Source organism: Parasteatoda tepidariorum, chromosome 9 (genome assembly GCF_982258835.1).
Source record: "Parasteatoda tepidariorum strain Cologne lab strain chromosome 9, Ptep-v5.0, whole genome shotgun sequence".
NCBI lineage: Eukaryota > Metazoa > Arthropoda > Arachnida > Araneae > Theridiidae > Parasteatoda > Parasteatoda tepidariorum.
In genome coordinates, this window is record NC_141763.1 from 35,759,929 (window position 1) to 35,778,336 (window position 18,408).

At 28.2% G+C, this 18,408-nt stretch overlaps 1 protein-coding gene across 1 annotated transcript in view; it reads right to left on the minus strand.

The window, feature by feature from the left end:
• LOC107448120 (synaptotagmin-6) overlaps positions 1-18,408 on the minus strand; it is a 186,087-nt gene that overhangs the window by 14,474 nt on the left and 153,205 nt on the right. Inside the window, exon 7 of the mRNA XM_087151573.1 lies at positions 14,883-15,003. Coding sequence (XP_087007699.1) covers positions 14,883-15,003 — 121 coding nt within the window. The remainder of the gene's footprint in view (positions 1-14,882; positions 15,004-18,408) is intronic.

Here is an 18,408-nt window from a genome sequence, read left to right on the forward strand (position 1 = left end):
CATTTAAGAGAATTTAAAATCAAGAGAGAAATTGTTTTAACCTAAACAATAAAATTTTACTAAAGAACAATTTCCACATAGATTTTACATAAAGATAAATTTTAAATATGTATTTGAGTTGTATATATATATACAGGGTTATTCATAATTCCCTCCGGGCAGCATGTAAACTCTCTTTACACACATAGTATCCCTAAGAGATTTTGAGATCACTGATTGGCTTTCTCGGCATTGCCTTCTGTTAAGTCTTTTTGTAGCTCCTCCTCAATAACATTTCTCCGTAGTTTGCTTCCAAAATGTAAATTAATCATAAATCAGTTCCAGTATATTTCTCATACTAATTTTATGACAAATGTTAAAGTTTTGTTCAAAAAATTAAACAGCGTTAATAATTGTATTTTAATAATAACACATTCATTTAAATCTAATTTGCTTTAAATTTTATGCTAATATTTTTTAACATTAATGTTATGAATTTTATGTTAGCTTTTATGCAAAATATATATAAGAATTGATTAATATTCAAATTGAGTAGCATTGTGAATACCCTTATTCACTTAGAAATTAAAAACTCTTACTTAAATTTATTAAGTATGATTGCAGAACCACTCAGTTAAGTTTGAATTTATTACATGAGATTTTAAAATGTATATAAAAAAATTTAAAATTATGTTTGATTACTTAAAAAAGATATTATCATATCTTAGAGGAAAATATTCTAAAATGTTAAAAAAATTTAATTATAATTCAGCAAAAAAATTTTAAAAGTTTTTGAGAAACTTCTTTTACATTTCTCCTGTGGCACTTTCATAAACGCACTGTGGTGACAAACAAATAATTTCCTGCAATTAAATAATAAAAGAATATTTACAATCCAAATAGAAATGTACTAGAATGAAAAGAGGGAATTTTTCGTAAATTTATTCTCTAATTACTTATGGTATTTTAATGGACAATTCATAATCATTGACTTTTATTTTGATGGGAATTATGCAATCAAAAAATAATAAAAGAGGCATCTTAAAAGACAATTGCTTGATTTCTTAGATGCCAATTAATAATTTTTCGGTATTATAAAACATTAAAAAAAAACAAAAAAAAAACATTAAAAATAAGTTATAAATCAGTAGGCATAATGCACATCTCTTAGTTTTAATTTATAATAATAGATGGCGCCACTAATACATCTTAAATCAAAAATTTTCTAATTTAGTTTTAGTTATCCACAAAAAATAAATTAAATATTAATTTAATTCGATGAATATTAATTTAATTAAATAAATATCAAGTGAAAACTACTCAATTTTCATTTTATAGTGAGTATAAGGATTAAGCAAGGCAATTAAATTCGATTTCAATGTTAACCAATAAATTAGAAGGAAATTAGCTTCATAAGAATTCATGCATGTAATAATCATAAATTTAACGAAAAAAAGCATTTCCCATAAAAAATAAATACAAATTTTTTTTAAAAATAACTAAACTAGTTATTTACCTACAAACAAACCTTTTTACATGAGGTTTGGATGTTCTAGAAATCCATTTCGTATTGGTAAGTTCCCAAATTCCCTTACCCACCTATTGCAATCGTCTAAATTTAGAACATTACTTCTAAGGGTAATGATATTTGAAGAAATATATTTTTTACTTCATTTTTAAATGAAGAAGGCAGTTTCTCTGTTGAAAAAATTGACATTTCAAGTTTGTACACAAAAGCTGGAGTATAGAAATCACTCTATGCTGAAAATAACAAGCATGGCAGAATGAAATAGCCATACGTCACAGATGGCGTTGCCGAGAAAGCCAATCAGCGCGCTCAAAATTTCTTGGGGATACTATGTGTGTAAAGAGAGTTTACATGCCTCCGGGCAGGAACGGGACTATCGCATTGATGTATGCGGTGTGATCAAGGGTTCACACATAGAACACCTGTAATGTATGTAAAAAGTCATTGCAATGTTTTTATTTAGTTTTAATATTTTATTCACTCCAGAGACCTCATTATTACACTTTTCTTTTCCAGGACTTCAGCACACCTACAACAAGGACATCTGCACGCCACTGATTTTTCCGGCGCGTACAAAATCTCATCATTGCTAAAGTTTGTTCTCTTCTCTAAGAAAAATTGGATTTGTCCGAACAACTAGAAGTATTGCTCCTAGATGGCGGTGCAACACAGCATTCATTTAAATCTGACGAAAGCATTTTTACATACGTGAGAAATATAATGTGTCGTCGAAGGAATTCGATGTGAATTAAACGTAGTTTATATGCGTTCAAGTTATTTAATTTTTGAAAAACTAAATTATTGACACAACGTTGAAGCTTCTTTATTTCATTATAGTTTCATTTGATTATTCATTATAATAGTAGTAATAGCCAGCTACTTCATGAATCATACATTAGTAATTTTAATGCAATGTTTGTTTGCAATATCGAATTAAAAATATCATTAAAAATTATTTTTTAAAGGTATTAATATTTTAGTTTTACTTAAACCACATTCCATTGAGTTTGTTACCTGTTAACAAATTTTAAAATAATTTTTAAAGTATTTATAGTGACTAATAAAAACTGACTAATGAATTATGAAACAAATATAGTAAATTTCTCTATTTTTTAAAAATTTTTAATTTGAAATGTCACGATGAGAACGTGATTAAACTATTTTATATCTTTAAACTGTTATATCATCGTATTTAGTTTTTTTTCACTGCTTTAATACGAACAGCGAAAATTCTTTTATTTCTAAGTCCATAATCTTGATAATTCTATTTTCTATAAAAGAAAATCATAATTAACGTGCTTTGTAATAGGTTGGGTATACAGTATCTCGCTGGTTTGTTGTAATTAGGCCGACTTATCATCTATTTTTGGAGCAAAGAGCTAACATAGGCACAATACTAACATAACGTTAACTTGCGAACTTGTTTGCTCCAATATTGCTTGATAGGTCAGTTCTGATAGTTAGGAGCCTTAGTTTGTTGTAGCATTTCTCACGTTTCCCCATTTTCCTCAATTTTTTGTACCCTTTTTTTGAGTTTTGTTTTATTTAATTTAGTTTACGCGATTAATAAATACGAATCAGAAAAACAAGACTCATTAGGCGAAAATAAGAAAATTGCAAAAATCAAATCAGTGATTTTAGTTTTGTTTTATTTTATTTATTTATTTATCATTTTCTTTTATCAACGTGAAAAGGATGAACCTCTCAATCCAGACGCTGTTGAACAAAATTTAATTTCAACTATACATTGCATAACAATACACACTAGAAGTGAGAGGGTACAAATGATAAAATAAAACTTTTCGAACGATTTAGAATTCCGAACTCTAATATATTAAGTGATTTGGGAGCCATGATAGTTATTAAAAATATCTTAATTTTGGATTTTTGTTCAACTGGAACTATTTAACCAACGTTTTTCAATAGAAAAGAATATTTCTTTTTATTTTAAACAAAACTCTAATGATTTTGTAAGAAATATATATAGTATCCTAAACTATATTATGTCTTGTGTATTAAAAATAAATTTATTTCGTTGCTGCACGTTTACTAGCTTTAAAAATAACCTTTATATATATATATATATATATATATATATATATGAAAAAATTGTAATTAATAGTTAATTTTAAACTGCTTTTACTTTATTTACAAGAGGAAGAAACAGTAAATGAAGAAAATACCAAGTTTGGACAAAATTGGAGTTATAAATATGTCTACAAAAATTTAAAACTTTTCACAGCTTTCTTGAGGCTATCACCGGCACGCAAGTATAAACACGCAATTCGTGTTATGCATAATGCCGTGACGTCACAACATTTTAAACGTTTTCATGGAATTCTACACTCGAATAAGCTTGTTTAAAATGGTTTTAAGCTTGTATTTGTAGGTGGAGTATTCTTAGAAATAAATAATAAAAAAATGCAGATTAACGGGGAACTTTTACTTGAGATCAGCTCAAAATGTTCGTTTACGAAAATGGACACAACTTGAAAAGTATGTTAATAACTATAACTCAAAATCAGTATTTTTTTTTTAAAAAAAAGGGACATAGATGAAGCGCGGGTTCGAAAAAAAGGACATAACTAAAACTGCGTGCTAGGGAAACTTTTGAAATAATAACTTTCTAATGTTAGACAAAGAGCTCACATTTTTATTACATACGTCACTTTCGAAAAAAAAAACGCTTAAAAATTTCTTCATTTTTTTTTGCTTTCTAATCTACAATCTAGTCTGACGATGTTAGATCAGATTTTAGAGTCCTTTGATATGAGTATTTTACTAGAATTCTCCCAGAGAAGACCCGAACAGTCCATAACATGGTTCAGCAGAAGTTTTGTGTTGACATTTTGAGTAAAGGTTTTATTAGCCTCAGGAAATGAAGACATTTTAGGTGACTGATGGCAAGGCGCAAGAGGCTAGTTAAGGATTTTCTGTCAAATAAAAGGATTAAGTTGTGTTTTTCTTAGCACTAAACACTTATTGAATATGAAAAATAATCATTATTCATTTATTATTTCTTATAAAGTAAAATATAAATAAAAATACATAACAGTTGTTTCAGAATAAGAATCAAATGCATTGCATAATAGCATAATGCGTTGCACAATGCTAAAATAGCATTGCTTATTTTCACAGTCACTCATTTCGAATTATGTCCATTTCTTCATCCACGCATTTCAAGCTATTACTATTTTCTGAAACCTGAACTTTGTTCATTTTTAAATACATACTTAAAGTTATCTAATGTAAAAGATAACAAAATTTCATTCTACATACGAGGTGTGGCCGGAAAGTAACTACCGTTCTGAAAAAATAAAACTAGCATAAAAATGCTTCTGTTTTCACAACACGATTTATTTTTACTTGAAAGAACATTTTAGAAACTATCATTTTTACATACTGACCAGCGTTGTTCAAACATTTGTCATAGCGGGTAAAACAACTAGTCTACACCTTCTTCAAAGAAAGTTGCCACCAGCGGAGGCTGCCATTTCTAACCGCAGTTTTTTTTAACAATCTCACGAAAAAGTTTTTGAAATTAGTGAAAATTCACAACAAAGCAAATTTAATGTGAACCGTTTAGGTTACACGAATTTTCTCCCTCACTTTTGCATCCAGACCAACATTCGCTCAAACCAAGCACCAAACATTTCTCCTTACGCTACCTACTCTGTGTGCACATTGGCGCTTTCGTGATTCAGTTGTCAAACACAGTTTTTCACCTTTCCACAACTTATAACATAGTCACATTAAATCTCCGTAAGTTGACGATAAATTGCAAATGGCTTAATATTCTTCGCGTTTAAGAAGACAAGGAAAATAAAAAAAGCCACAGTTTAAGTGCCTTACACTTGAAGCAAAGCTATAATTTTAAACTGTATGTGCTATCTTGCTGTAAAGAACAATAGAAAGGACAAATAACTGAAATGTTTTAAAAAAAAGTTCTTTAACTTTCTTAAAAAAAATTGCCAACTTTGGCGGCATTTTTCCACCCAGATGAAAATTATCAAAATCAATGCCTTATTCTAATTTTTAGCAAATTTTTTTGAGTCCACATAATGCAGCATTGGAGTAAGTTTCTAAATATTAAAAGAAATTAGACGACCAACGCTTTTCATTTTCTTAAAACAGTGACTTTTCTCCGTATTTACGTTTTGCGCCATTTTCAGAATAAGCATAGAGGGAGCTGGCTAAAGATGGCTAAACTTGACCTAATGGTCATGAGTAACTGTTGCAAATTCAGATCAGTAATGAAAAAAAAACATTATTCTCATAAATGTATAATTTCATGCAACTGCAAAGCCTTTGAAAAACAGCCTTAACAAAAGTAAATGCAACCACAATAGGACTGTAATAGTGTCTCTGGAAAGACGAAAGACATGTGTTTTCATGCGCGTACCAGCGAAAGACGAAACAGAACTTACTTTTTAGTCACGCCTCGTATTCGTAAATGATATTGTATTTTCTAATTGAGATGAGTTGAATCTAGAGTTTAATGGTATAAGACTTAGAATCGGCCTCATCGCGCCCACCTTAAACAATATTCGGTATTTCAGGTAAAGGGAATAAAACAGTGTTATATATTATGTCTGACATGCTAAGTAAGGGGAGAAAAGTTTTTACATAGAGGTCATAATTGTAATTTTTCAATAGAAGTGTAAAAATGTATAATTTTTTTTCCTTTTGAAATAATGAAATGAGTTTCGGTTCACTGATAAATAATTTATTTAGAATCAGATGAAATATAGAACACGCATTATTAGTCATACTTTTTATTTAAATAATAATCACCATTAATGTTTGAGACTTAAGTTCTGAAACAATTTACATTATATATGTAAAATAAATAAAGTCCTCACTAACAAGGAAGTACTTAGAACTATTAACTAACAAGAGAAAATAAATTTTCTTGCCTTTGCTATAATTTTCTCTATACCTCTGTTTTAGTTATCTTGATTGTTACTGTAAGAACGAAAATTTTCTTCTTAATGAGCTGAAGGAATAGTTCCCAAACCATTCATTATGCCTCTTTCTTCTCATTTTTTGGTGCTTTGATCATTAAGCAATTCTGTTTTCCTTGTGATACTCTTAACAACTTCAATTACCCGATTTTTATATTATTATTGCGTCTATTTCAATTATAAATAAATAATACATAAATAAATGTTTTGAACTATTAAGAGGCGAGGCATACTTTATTTAACAATGATTAGGCTGATTTCAACATTTGCATTATCAGTATGTTGCAATGTCATCAACTTAATAAACTATATCAAGTTGATATAGTTTTTTAACTTTATAAGCTATATCAAGTTGATATAGTTTTTTAACTTTACAAACTATATCAAATTGATATAGTTCTTAACTTTATAAACTATATCAACTTAATAACCTATATAAACTTGATAAACTATATCAACTTGATAAACTATATCAACTTAATAAACTATATGTTCTCCAAAACAATATACTCAGAAAACTAACTAGAGGACATCATAAATATCATAGAAAGAACATCCAAAAACGACTTCAGAATAAATGAATTTCATCACTAAACAAACTTGAAGGCAAATTGTTTGATATAGTTTTTAAGTGCTATGTGCAAACTTTAACGAAGTTTTTAAATAGGTAAACCTAAAAGATGATTTTAAGCCCAATCGATTGCAATTCTGCAGTGACGCCTCATTCTTGTTCATCCATTTTGTTGATGAATTTTACTGAGACGTTGCTGAATAACGGGTGGGAGAATGGACTAGATAGTTTGTCGATGTAATTAGAAAATATACTGTAAATAGCGTTTCGAAAAGATATTTTCTCAATTGTTTCATTCTATGTTTATCTCAAATGTATCAAGTTATCTAATACTATACGCATATACACTGAAAAGTTTCTCTCAACATTTTCCCTTTATGTTCATCTCAGCTGTTTCTTAATCTTGATATATACTGGGCCTCAGGGAATCTCTCTCTGATTCCATTTTGTGTTCCATAAACAACAATTGCCACTTGCAATTAAAAAAAAAAAATAATCGCGAGTAAATGAGGCGCTTGGAGCAATAACGAATTAAATAAAAAATTTTTTAATTTTATTGCATTTTTGACGGTGGATAATGTAGCTGTGGATTAGTGCAGTAACCGGAAATCAATCTTCTTTATCGGTTCTTTACCCTGTGGTTAACAGAGCGGAGAAAAATTATATGAACCAATTCACTTTTTAAAATTCCCTTGCATCTCACTAACAATTTGTAAATCTGGACTTATTTTGTTATCTCGTCAAGTCTTTCAAATAAATTTTAATTTCGTCGACTACCCATTTTGTTCAAAACACATTTAAATTTAAACTTGATAAAATGAAAAACCTATTTTCAGAAAAATAAAGTAATTTTTAACAATGAATTTAAGCCACTGAAAAGCACAAAAAAAAAAATATGCTTGACAAAATGTACATTAAATATATTTTTTTCTCACTCTCTTTATAAACGCGTGCAGTGAATCTTCGATTGACATAAGGTATGCAGAAGAAATACAAATTCTTAGACGATACGGAAGTTGGCGAAGATGTAAATCTGCCTAAAATACTTGTGTGGGCGGAAAATATATACGCTTAAAGGAATAAATAGAGCTGCTGCTTTACGTTTTCTATAAATGCTTGCTTCAATTGTCGAAACGAAAAATTGAATGGTGGGGAGGAAAATAAAATGAAAATCTTCGAAACAGGATGCTTATTTGATAGAACTCGAGAGCAGGACAAAAAAGTATCTATTTTTAGCTGTATCGCAGTCAAAATTTATTTGTTATGCCACTGTGGGTTTTTACTTAGACCGATTTTGAAGCGGCACATTGTTATTATTGCTCTTATGTTGCAAAATAAAATCCCTAACTTTGTTAAGGAGGAAAAATAAAATAGGGGATTTAAAGAAAATTTAATATCTTTTATCTTGATTTCAAATAAAAATGCTTCTAGAGCTCTGGAGTTTTAGAATACATTTATTCATTGTTTCTTGAATTTAATAAAAATATTTTCAACGAGTTTAATTTCATACTGAATTGTTCAAGTATACAATGCATTTATTTAAGAATATATATATATATATATATATATTGATTATCAGATTATTTTGATTGATATTAGATATTGCCACTGTGGGTAATTAAAACTTTTATAAAAATAATTAAAATTTTTAGCCCAGCTGCAATGATCGTAACGCCAAATAAAAAATTGAAACGTGGAGGAATTCATATTTAATGCAAATAAAATTTCAGCCACCACTATATTTCAAAACTCTCTTAATTGGTTTTAGAATTTAATTAATTTTTAATTGGTTTTATAAAAACAAAAATTAATTAAATTATAAACAGAATACAATTATAACGTAAGATTCATAAAAAAAAGACATAGTTAAGGCGATAAATTTTGGAAATGAAAGGTTAATGAACACATAAGTGACATATTCTTTCAGTAACTTCAAATATATTATATTATATGCTATTCGTACCAAAGCTCGTACGATCCAGAAAAAACTGAAATATTTGTTTGCAACGACCATTTCTAATCATCCTCTCACCAATGGTTCTCTTACGAAGGATAAAAAATTACTGGAAATTCAAAGAAAAAGCTATCAAAATTTGAAAAACGATTTTTGACACTAATCATTGGAGTAATATAGTGATAAGTCACACCTTTTCCAAAAGGAAAATTTTTGACATAAAACTATTCCTTCGCATTATTTTAATTTAGGTATTTCAGAAGTTTCACAAGATAGCAAAAAAATATACAGAAATATTTCATTGTTTACTACTACTAAATCACAGTATCTTTCATCAAAAACATGATAGCCAAATACAATTAGGCTGCAAATGCAAATTGTCTGATTATAGGGTTACTTGATAACTTTGATGACTAGTGGAGGATGCATTTCAGGACGCGGATTTACCACATGATGAATCTTTTTCTTAAACTTGTTAAGTTAACAATATAATTAATTTCTGTCTTATCATATTCTTGCAATAACAATCTTTTTTTGCATTAAGTTCTAGAAAGCTATTTTCTACATTCAGAAAATTTATCAAGACTACAACTAAGACTAGTTTCTCAAGGTTGGTCAACCAGCTAATATTACACTGAAAAATCGTAAACGAAATTATGGAAAGCCTCTCCAAAAATTAACTGATACAGTTTTGCGTACTCAGTTTGTTCAGTCACATAATCTAATTCAAAAGCGCCACGGCCGGGGAGCATGTAAACAATCCTTACACACATAGTAACCCCAAGAGAATTTGAGCGCGCTGATTGGCTTTCTCGGCATTGCCTTTTGTTACATCTTTTTGTAGCTCCTCCCCAATATCATTTCTCCGTAGTTTGTTCCCAAAATGTAAATCAATAATAAATCAGTTCCAGTATATTTCTCATACTAATTTCAAACTAGATGTTTAAGTTTTGCTCAAAAAATTAAATTGCGTCATTAATTGTATTTTAAGAATAACATATTTATTTATATCTAATTTGCTTTAAATTTTACTAGAATATTTTTCTTTATTTGTTTAAAATATTTTTTGTACGTTTCAATATAATATTTTTTGATATTACTTGCTATGAATTTAAGGTAAATGCAAGGTAAACGATCAAGTTTTGGTAAAACATCAAATTAGTATATTGAAAATTATTAAAAATAAATTAAAGTTCTATAAGCTAGCTTTTATGTAATATATATATATAAGAATTAATTAACATATAACAAAAACTATTCAAGCACATTATGAAATATGATTCAATAGAGGATACGACACCAACCAACCACCAATTAATTAACATTCAAATTAAATAGCATTATAAATATTGTTATGCACTTAGAAATTAAAATCAATAATTTCTAAGTTAAGTTTGATTTAATTATATGAGATTTTAAAATGTATATAAATAAATTTTTAAAATTATATTTCATTATTTAAAAAAGATTTTATCATATCTTAGAGGAAAATATTTTAAAAGTTTTAAAAAAATGTAATTATAATTCAGCGAAAAATTTGTAGAATATTTATAATTAATAAAATGTATTTTCTAGCGAGTATCATATTGAAATAAATTATAAGTTCTAAGATTTACATACGTTATTTATGCAGATTTTTTCATTTAATTCTAAAATGAAAGAGGACGCCACGTGCTAAATAATTCTGCTTAAAATTAACCAAAATTGATAAAAATAAAGAAGTTATACAAACTCATTCTTTACATAAAGAAATAAAAATGAAAGTTTTTTATTAGTAAAAAAATTCAATAAACTTTCTAATACACAGTTTAAAAAATAGACAAAAACTACATACATACATACATACATACATACATACATACATACATACATACATACATACATACATACATACATACATACATACATACATACATACATACATACATACATACATACATACATACATACATACATACATACATACATACATACATACATACATACATACATACATACATACATACATACATACATACATACATACATACATACATACATACATACATACATACATACATACATACATACATACATACATACATACATACATACATACATACATACATACATACATACATACATACATACATACATACATACATACATACATACATACATACATACATACATACATACATACATACATACATACATACATACATACATACATACATACATACATACATACATACATACATACATACATACATACATACATACATACATACATACATACATACATACATACATACATACATACATACATACATACATACATACATACATACATACATACATACATACATACATACATACATACATACATACATACATACATACATACATACATACATACATACATACATACATACATACATACATACATACATACATACATACATACATACATACATACATACATACATACATACATACATACATACATACATACATACATACATACATACATACATACATACATACATACATACATACATACATACATACATACATACATACATACATACATACATACATACATACATACATACATACATACATACATACATACATACATACATACATACATACATACATACATACATACATACATACATACATACATACATACATACATACATACATACATACATACATACATACATACATACATACATACATACATACATACATACATACATACATACATACATACATACATACATACATACATACATACATACATACATACATACATACATACATACATACATACATACATACATACATACATACATACATACATACATACATACATACATACATACATACATACATACATACATACATACATACATACATACATACATACATACATACATACATACATACATACATACATACATACATACATACATACATACATACATACATACATACATACATACATACATACATACATACATACATACATACATACATACATACATACATACATACATACATACATACATACATACATACATACATACATACATACATACATACATACATACATACATACATACATACATACATACATACATACATACATACATACATACATACATACATACATACATACATACATACATACATACATACATACATACATACATACATACATACATACATACATACATACATACATACATACATACATACATACATACATACATACATACATACATACATACATACATACATACATACATACATACATACATACATACATACATACATACATACATACATACATACATACATACATACATACATACATACATACATACATACATACATACATACATACATACATACATACATACATACATACATACATACATACATACATACATACATACATACATACATACATACATACATACATACATACATACATACATACATACATACATACATACATACATACATACATACATACATACATACATACATACATACATACATACATACATACATACATACATACATACATACATACATACATACATACATACATACATACATACATACATACATACATACATACATACATACATACATACATACATACATACATACATACATACATACATACATACATACATACATACATACATACATACATACATACATACATACATACATACATACATACATACATACATACATACATACATACATACATACATACATACATACATACATACATACATACATACATACATACATACATACATACATACATACATACATACATACATACATACATACATACATACATACATACATACATACATACATACATACATACATACATACATACATACATACATACATACATACATACATACATACATACATACATACATACATACATACATACATACATACATACATACATACATACATACATACATACATACATACATACATACATACATACATACATACATACATACATACATACATACATACATACATACATACATACATACATACATACATACATACATACATACATACATACATACATACATACATACATACATACATACATACATACATACATACATACATACATACATACATACATACATACATACATACATACATACATACATACATACATACATACATACATACATACATACATACATACATACATACATACATACATACATACATACATACATACATACATACATACATACATACATAATCATTACTTTTTATTTTGAAGGAAATTATGCAATCAAAAATTAATAAAATGAGCATCTTAAAAGACAATTGCTTGATTCCTTAGATGTCAATTAATACTTTTTCGGTATTATAAAACATTTAACAAGTAAAGAAAAAACATTAAAAATAAGTTTTAAATAGGTAGACATAATGCAGATCTTTTAGTTTTAATTTATAATAATAGATGGCGCCACTAATAAATTTTAGATTTTTATGATGTAATTTTAATAATCCACAAGAAAAAAATTAAATATTAATTTAATTCGATGAACATTAATTTAATTAAATAAATATCAAGGGAAAACGATTCAATTTTCATTTTACAGTGAGTATAAGAATTAAGCAAGGCAATTAAACTCCAATTTCAATGTTATTCAATAAATTAGAGGGATATTAGCTTCATAAGAATTCATGCATCTAATAATCATAAATTTAACAAAAATAGCATTTCCCATAAAAATTAAATACAAAATTTTTCTTAAAATATCTAAACTAGTTACTTACCTACAAACAAATCTTTGTCCGTGAGGTTTGGAAGTTCTAGAATTCCATTTCGTTTTGGTAAGTTCCCCAAATTCCATTACCCACTTGTTGCAATCGTCTAAATTTAGAACATTGCTTCTAAGGGTAATGGTATTTGATTAAATATTTTCTACTTCATTTTTAAATGAAGAGGGCAGTTTCTCTGTTGAAAAAACTGACATTTCAAGTTTGTATACAAAAGCTGGAGTATAGAAATCGCTCTATGCTGAAAATAACAAGCATGGCAGAATGAAATAGCCATACGTCACAGATGGCGTTGCCGAGAAAGCCAATCAGCGCGCTCAAAATTTCTTGGGGATACTATGTGTGTAAACAGTGTTTATATGCGGCCGGGGATTCTTGCTACCTGCAAACTTGACTTGGAGCACTTTTTGTTTATTTTTTTAAACGAGGGAGCAAGGTAGGATTGCTTTACAAAAAATATTTTTTGAAGTGAAAATCTCCTGTTTCATGTGCTTCAATCTACCACACTGTTTTAAATTGAAAATGTTTTAAATAATTAATTCAGGCGTACTTACTTGAAATGGACATAAATATGGTTTTTTATTGATCGATAAATATTCACGTATGTGAGTATTTAAATGTAAATTATAGTACATTATTGTTCAACACATTTTTGTTTTATTAAAGAAATTTTGTACAATTGTTGGTGAGCAATTTTTGAACATCAAACTTCTTTAAACTTTACAAATTTTATTCTTAAGCAGTTTGAAAAACATGGCTTTTCATTATTTTGCTTAGTAATAGAAGACATTAAAAGTGTTAAATTTGCAAAATTTGTTGTAGTCTTGCGAAAAATTTATCAACACATTCCATTTTTTCTCAGGTGTAGTATACATTTTCTGGCGAGTTTTTTATTACCGAAATTTATCATCTCACCTAACATTTCTGTTTTATAGACTGCTTATTCCATTAAAAAAATCGAATCAAAGATAACAAATTCCAGATTGAGAAAAGTTAAAAAACTCATTTGCTAAAAATATCATTAACAATTTTTGAGTTATATGGATTGTTTACCTGACGATCCCGTGATATCCATGACTTTAAGATTCCTAGCTTTAATGATAGTCACAGTCAAACGACCAGCGGTCGGTAAGTAGCACAGAGACAGCATCACTTCTCCAAGATCGACTTTTTCCTAAAAATAGAAACAAGATATCTACGTGACACAAACTTTACAACCTTTCTCTTCAGATTTCTGAGTTGCATCTCCTATTACTTTCTGTATCTGCTTTAAAGGAAAATTTAAAATTCAATCTCGAGTTAGTGGGCACTCTCAAGGAATGCCAAGAAGTTGTTGGGAAAATTCTTGTTTTAAGCTAGAATGAAAGTATTCTTTTAGCAAATGAAGCTAACTCCTTTTTTTTTTGTTTTCCGTGTCTAGTTTATGGTTTATTTTAAAGGGAAAAGAAAAAAAAATAGGAATTTCCATAAAACTTTCTGATTTAAATTTGAAAATCATGAAAAGTAGTAATATCCTAATATAGGTCTGCTAATTTTTTGCAAGGACAATTATGGTAGACAGGACTAGCATGTGTTCGGAAAAAAAATCAGAATAGCGAAACATTTTTGTTACCACCTTTTTTTTTAAAATAAAAAAGATATATATATACTAGGAGGCTTCGCCCCCTGATCGCTGGCGCTCACCAACCCCCGGGACTGCTTTCACAGTTCATTTCGGATTGCTTCGCAATCCAATGCTCGCTTTGCTCGCTCATTGGATACGTTCTTAACGTCTAGTTTTTGTATACTTTTTTGAATACTGAAGTTTCGAAAACTTTTCACTGTAGAAAATTTTAAACCTGTACATTTCAATATTAATTTGAAATTGCAAGCAGTTCACATATTTTTCTTAATCACATTATTTTAAATTTCAGTTGTTGAGAAAAGTAACTGTTGTAAGTTTTTTTTTAAAGTCTTTCCCACCAGAGGGCTAAAGCCATGTGTTGTAAAACAATATGAAATAGTAGTCTGCCACTGAACGCCGGATGTAAAGCATCGGCTTTGATGAAGATAATTTTGTATTTTTAACTCTCTGAAGGGCGCCACCTTAATAATATGGAATTTGTAAAATAAATGTATATATTTTTCATTGTTGATGAAGCCTATCATTTTGTGTTTTCATCAGTGTACAGAAGCAGAACAACTATAAGTTTTTTATTTTATCACAAAAAAATAAAATGTATAAAAAACAAAGAAAAGAGTAAGAAAATGAGTATAGTCATAGAAAAAGCTAAAATTATAATATAGTATTTGTCAGTTAAAATAAAACTTTTCGTTTAAGTCATTGCCAACAATTCAAATTTCTCCGAGCCAATTCTAAAGTATAAATTAAGGTAGTATTGTTAAGTTGAAACACAATATTTTTAGTTTTGATGTCAACAATACAATTCAATTTTTCACAAAAACGATTGTTTCCATTGTTAAATTCAATGTCAACAATTCAAATTTTTCTGAGGCAACTCTTAACCTCTAAATATTATTTTTTTTATGTACACATTTCTAAATGTCAGTATTCAACCACAAAACAACTTAAAGTCCTCACATTTAGCATGAAGTTGTAAAATGTAATGAAAGAGGGTTATAGCAATAATGAAAGTAGAAGTAAAGTTAGTACTGTAAAATTAAAACAATATTTTTAATCAATGAGCCAAGTTCTTCAAGAAGCAGTTGTGGAAGTAGGTTGTTTATTTAAAACTTTTTATAGAATTTCTTTAAGAACACAATTGTTAATTTGGGTATTTGGCGATACATCACTTTTAGAATTGAAGGATTTGTTACGTCAAGCACTCAGGTATCATAATTTTGATCTAGTTGCGCTTCTATGTCATTTTGATTTATGTTGCTAAGTTAACTTTCAAAAAATTCTATGGCTGGCAACAGCATTTTTATTTTTTAAGCTGTTTATTTTTATTTCTTTTAGAATTCGTTATTTTTTTAGCGAAATGTTTTTTAATCTAACAGAATTCTTTGCCGACTGTTTTCTCTATGAATGAAGAAAATAAAGTAAATATTTAACTGTTGTGAAAAGAATCTTATTTAGTTGTACAAAGTACTTCAGTCAAAATTTGGGAGCCACGTAAGAGAATTATATATATTAGATCAGAAACACATCATTAAAAGGCAGAATGCATTGGTGTTTTTAAAACAAAGCAAACGTTGCCACCGGCGGAAAAGAAATACGGTCAAAATTTGGGAGCCACGTAAGAGAATTATATATATATATATATATATATATATATATATATATATATATATATATATATATATATATATATATAAATAAAGAATTTAGCTTATTAAAACCATTGACTTCTTTAAAAATATGTTTTTCTTTTTTGAACTGTAAAAGACTGGTGACTCAAATCTTGCAATAGTTGAACATATGTGTCGAACTGAAATATATTAATAAAATAATTTTTTCTGAAATAGAGTAATTATTATGTTATTTAATCAAATTAGTACAAAATTTCCATTTAATGTATGCACAAACCTCCTACCACATTTTTTAACACGTTAACGCCGTGTGTTGCGCCTGAAAGCGGGACGAAAAAGAGAAAATACTGGTAGAAGAACTATTTCCATATTAGATAATATTCGGGAGGAGTTAAATCTATTCTCAACAATAACAATTCACTATAAGGAAATTTATCACGGCGAAGCAATTCAATCTAAAAATTGTATCCGTTAAAAACAATTGGTAGTTATGAATTTTTATTATTCCCGGGAAAAAACTAAAAAATGAAATTTATTTGTTACCAGTTTTTACTTCGGTGCGCCACCTGATGACACAATCTAGCGTGACCCACCGGTGGGTCACCCCGGCGTGAACTTATTAAAGACACTTTTCCCATTGCTGGTAAACAACAAGTACAGGGATGCCAAATGCTCTGATATTTTCAAAAGTCACGAGAAACTGGTAGCGAATAAAATAGTATACCTTTTAGAATTACGCCTATTTTTTTTAAAAATATCACCACGAAATGACTTAGCTTGCTTGCTTTATTTAGAAAAATTGGGCACCTGGGCCTCGCAGCTGCCCTTATCCCACACATCATGAAATTAACTACATTGAGGTAAAAACATTGAATTTAGCAACTTTGGGGTAACTATAAAATAAATGGCCTTTTTTACCGATTTACCGATTTAAAATTTAAATTTCAGTGCTCCTAGCCCGCAGGGCTATCTACACTTTCATCGAATAGTGAGAAAACAATAAGGGAGGAAAGGGGGTCAGGGGGCGTGCAGGCGTTTTGCATATAAATGAGATAAACAGTTAAGAATTAATTGGCGCCAACACGGGCGTAGTCTGGGTTTGGCCTTTTTAAAAGTTGCATTTCATATCATACTATGAATTTTCGATATGTAGTGGTGGAAAAATTACTTAAGACGAAAAATACTAAACTTAAATTTCGTAACAGCTAGATAATATTTTTTTTACAAAGGGGAGCAAGTTGGCATCTCAGCAAGTAAACGGTTAAAAGAACCCTAGGCACAAATGGGTTAAAATGAAACTTAATTTCGTAAAGAATCAAAGCACACA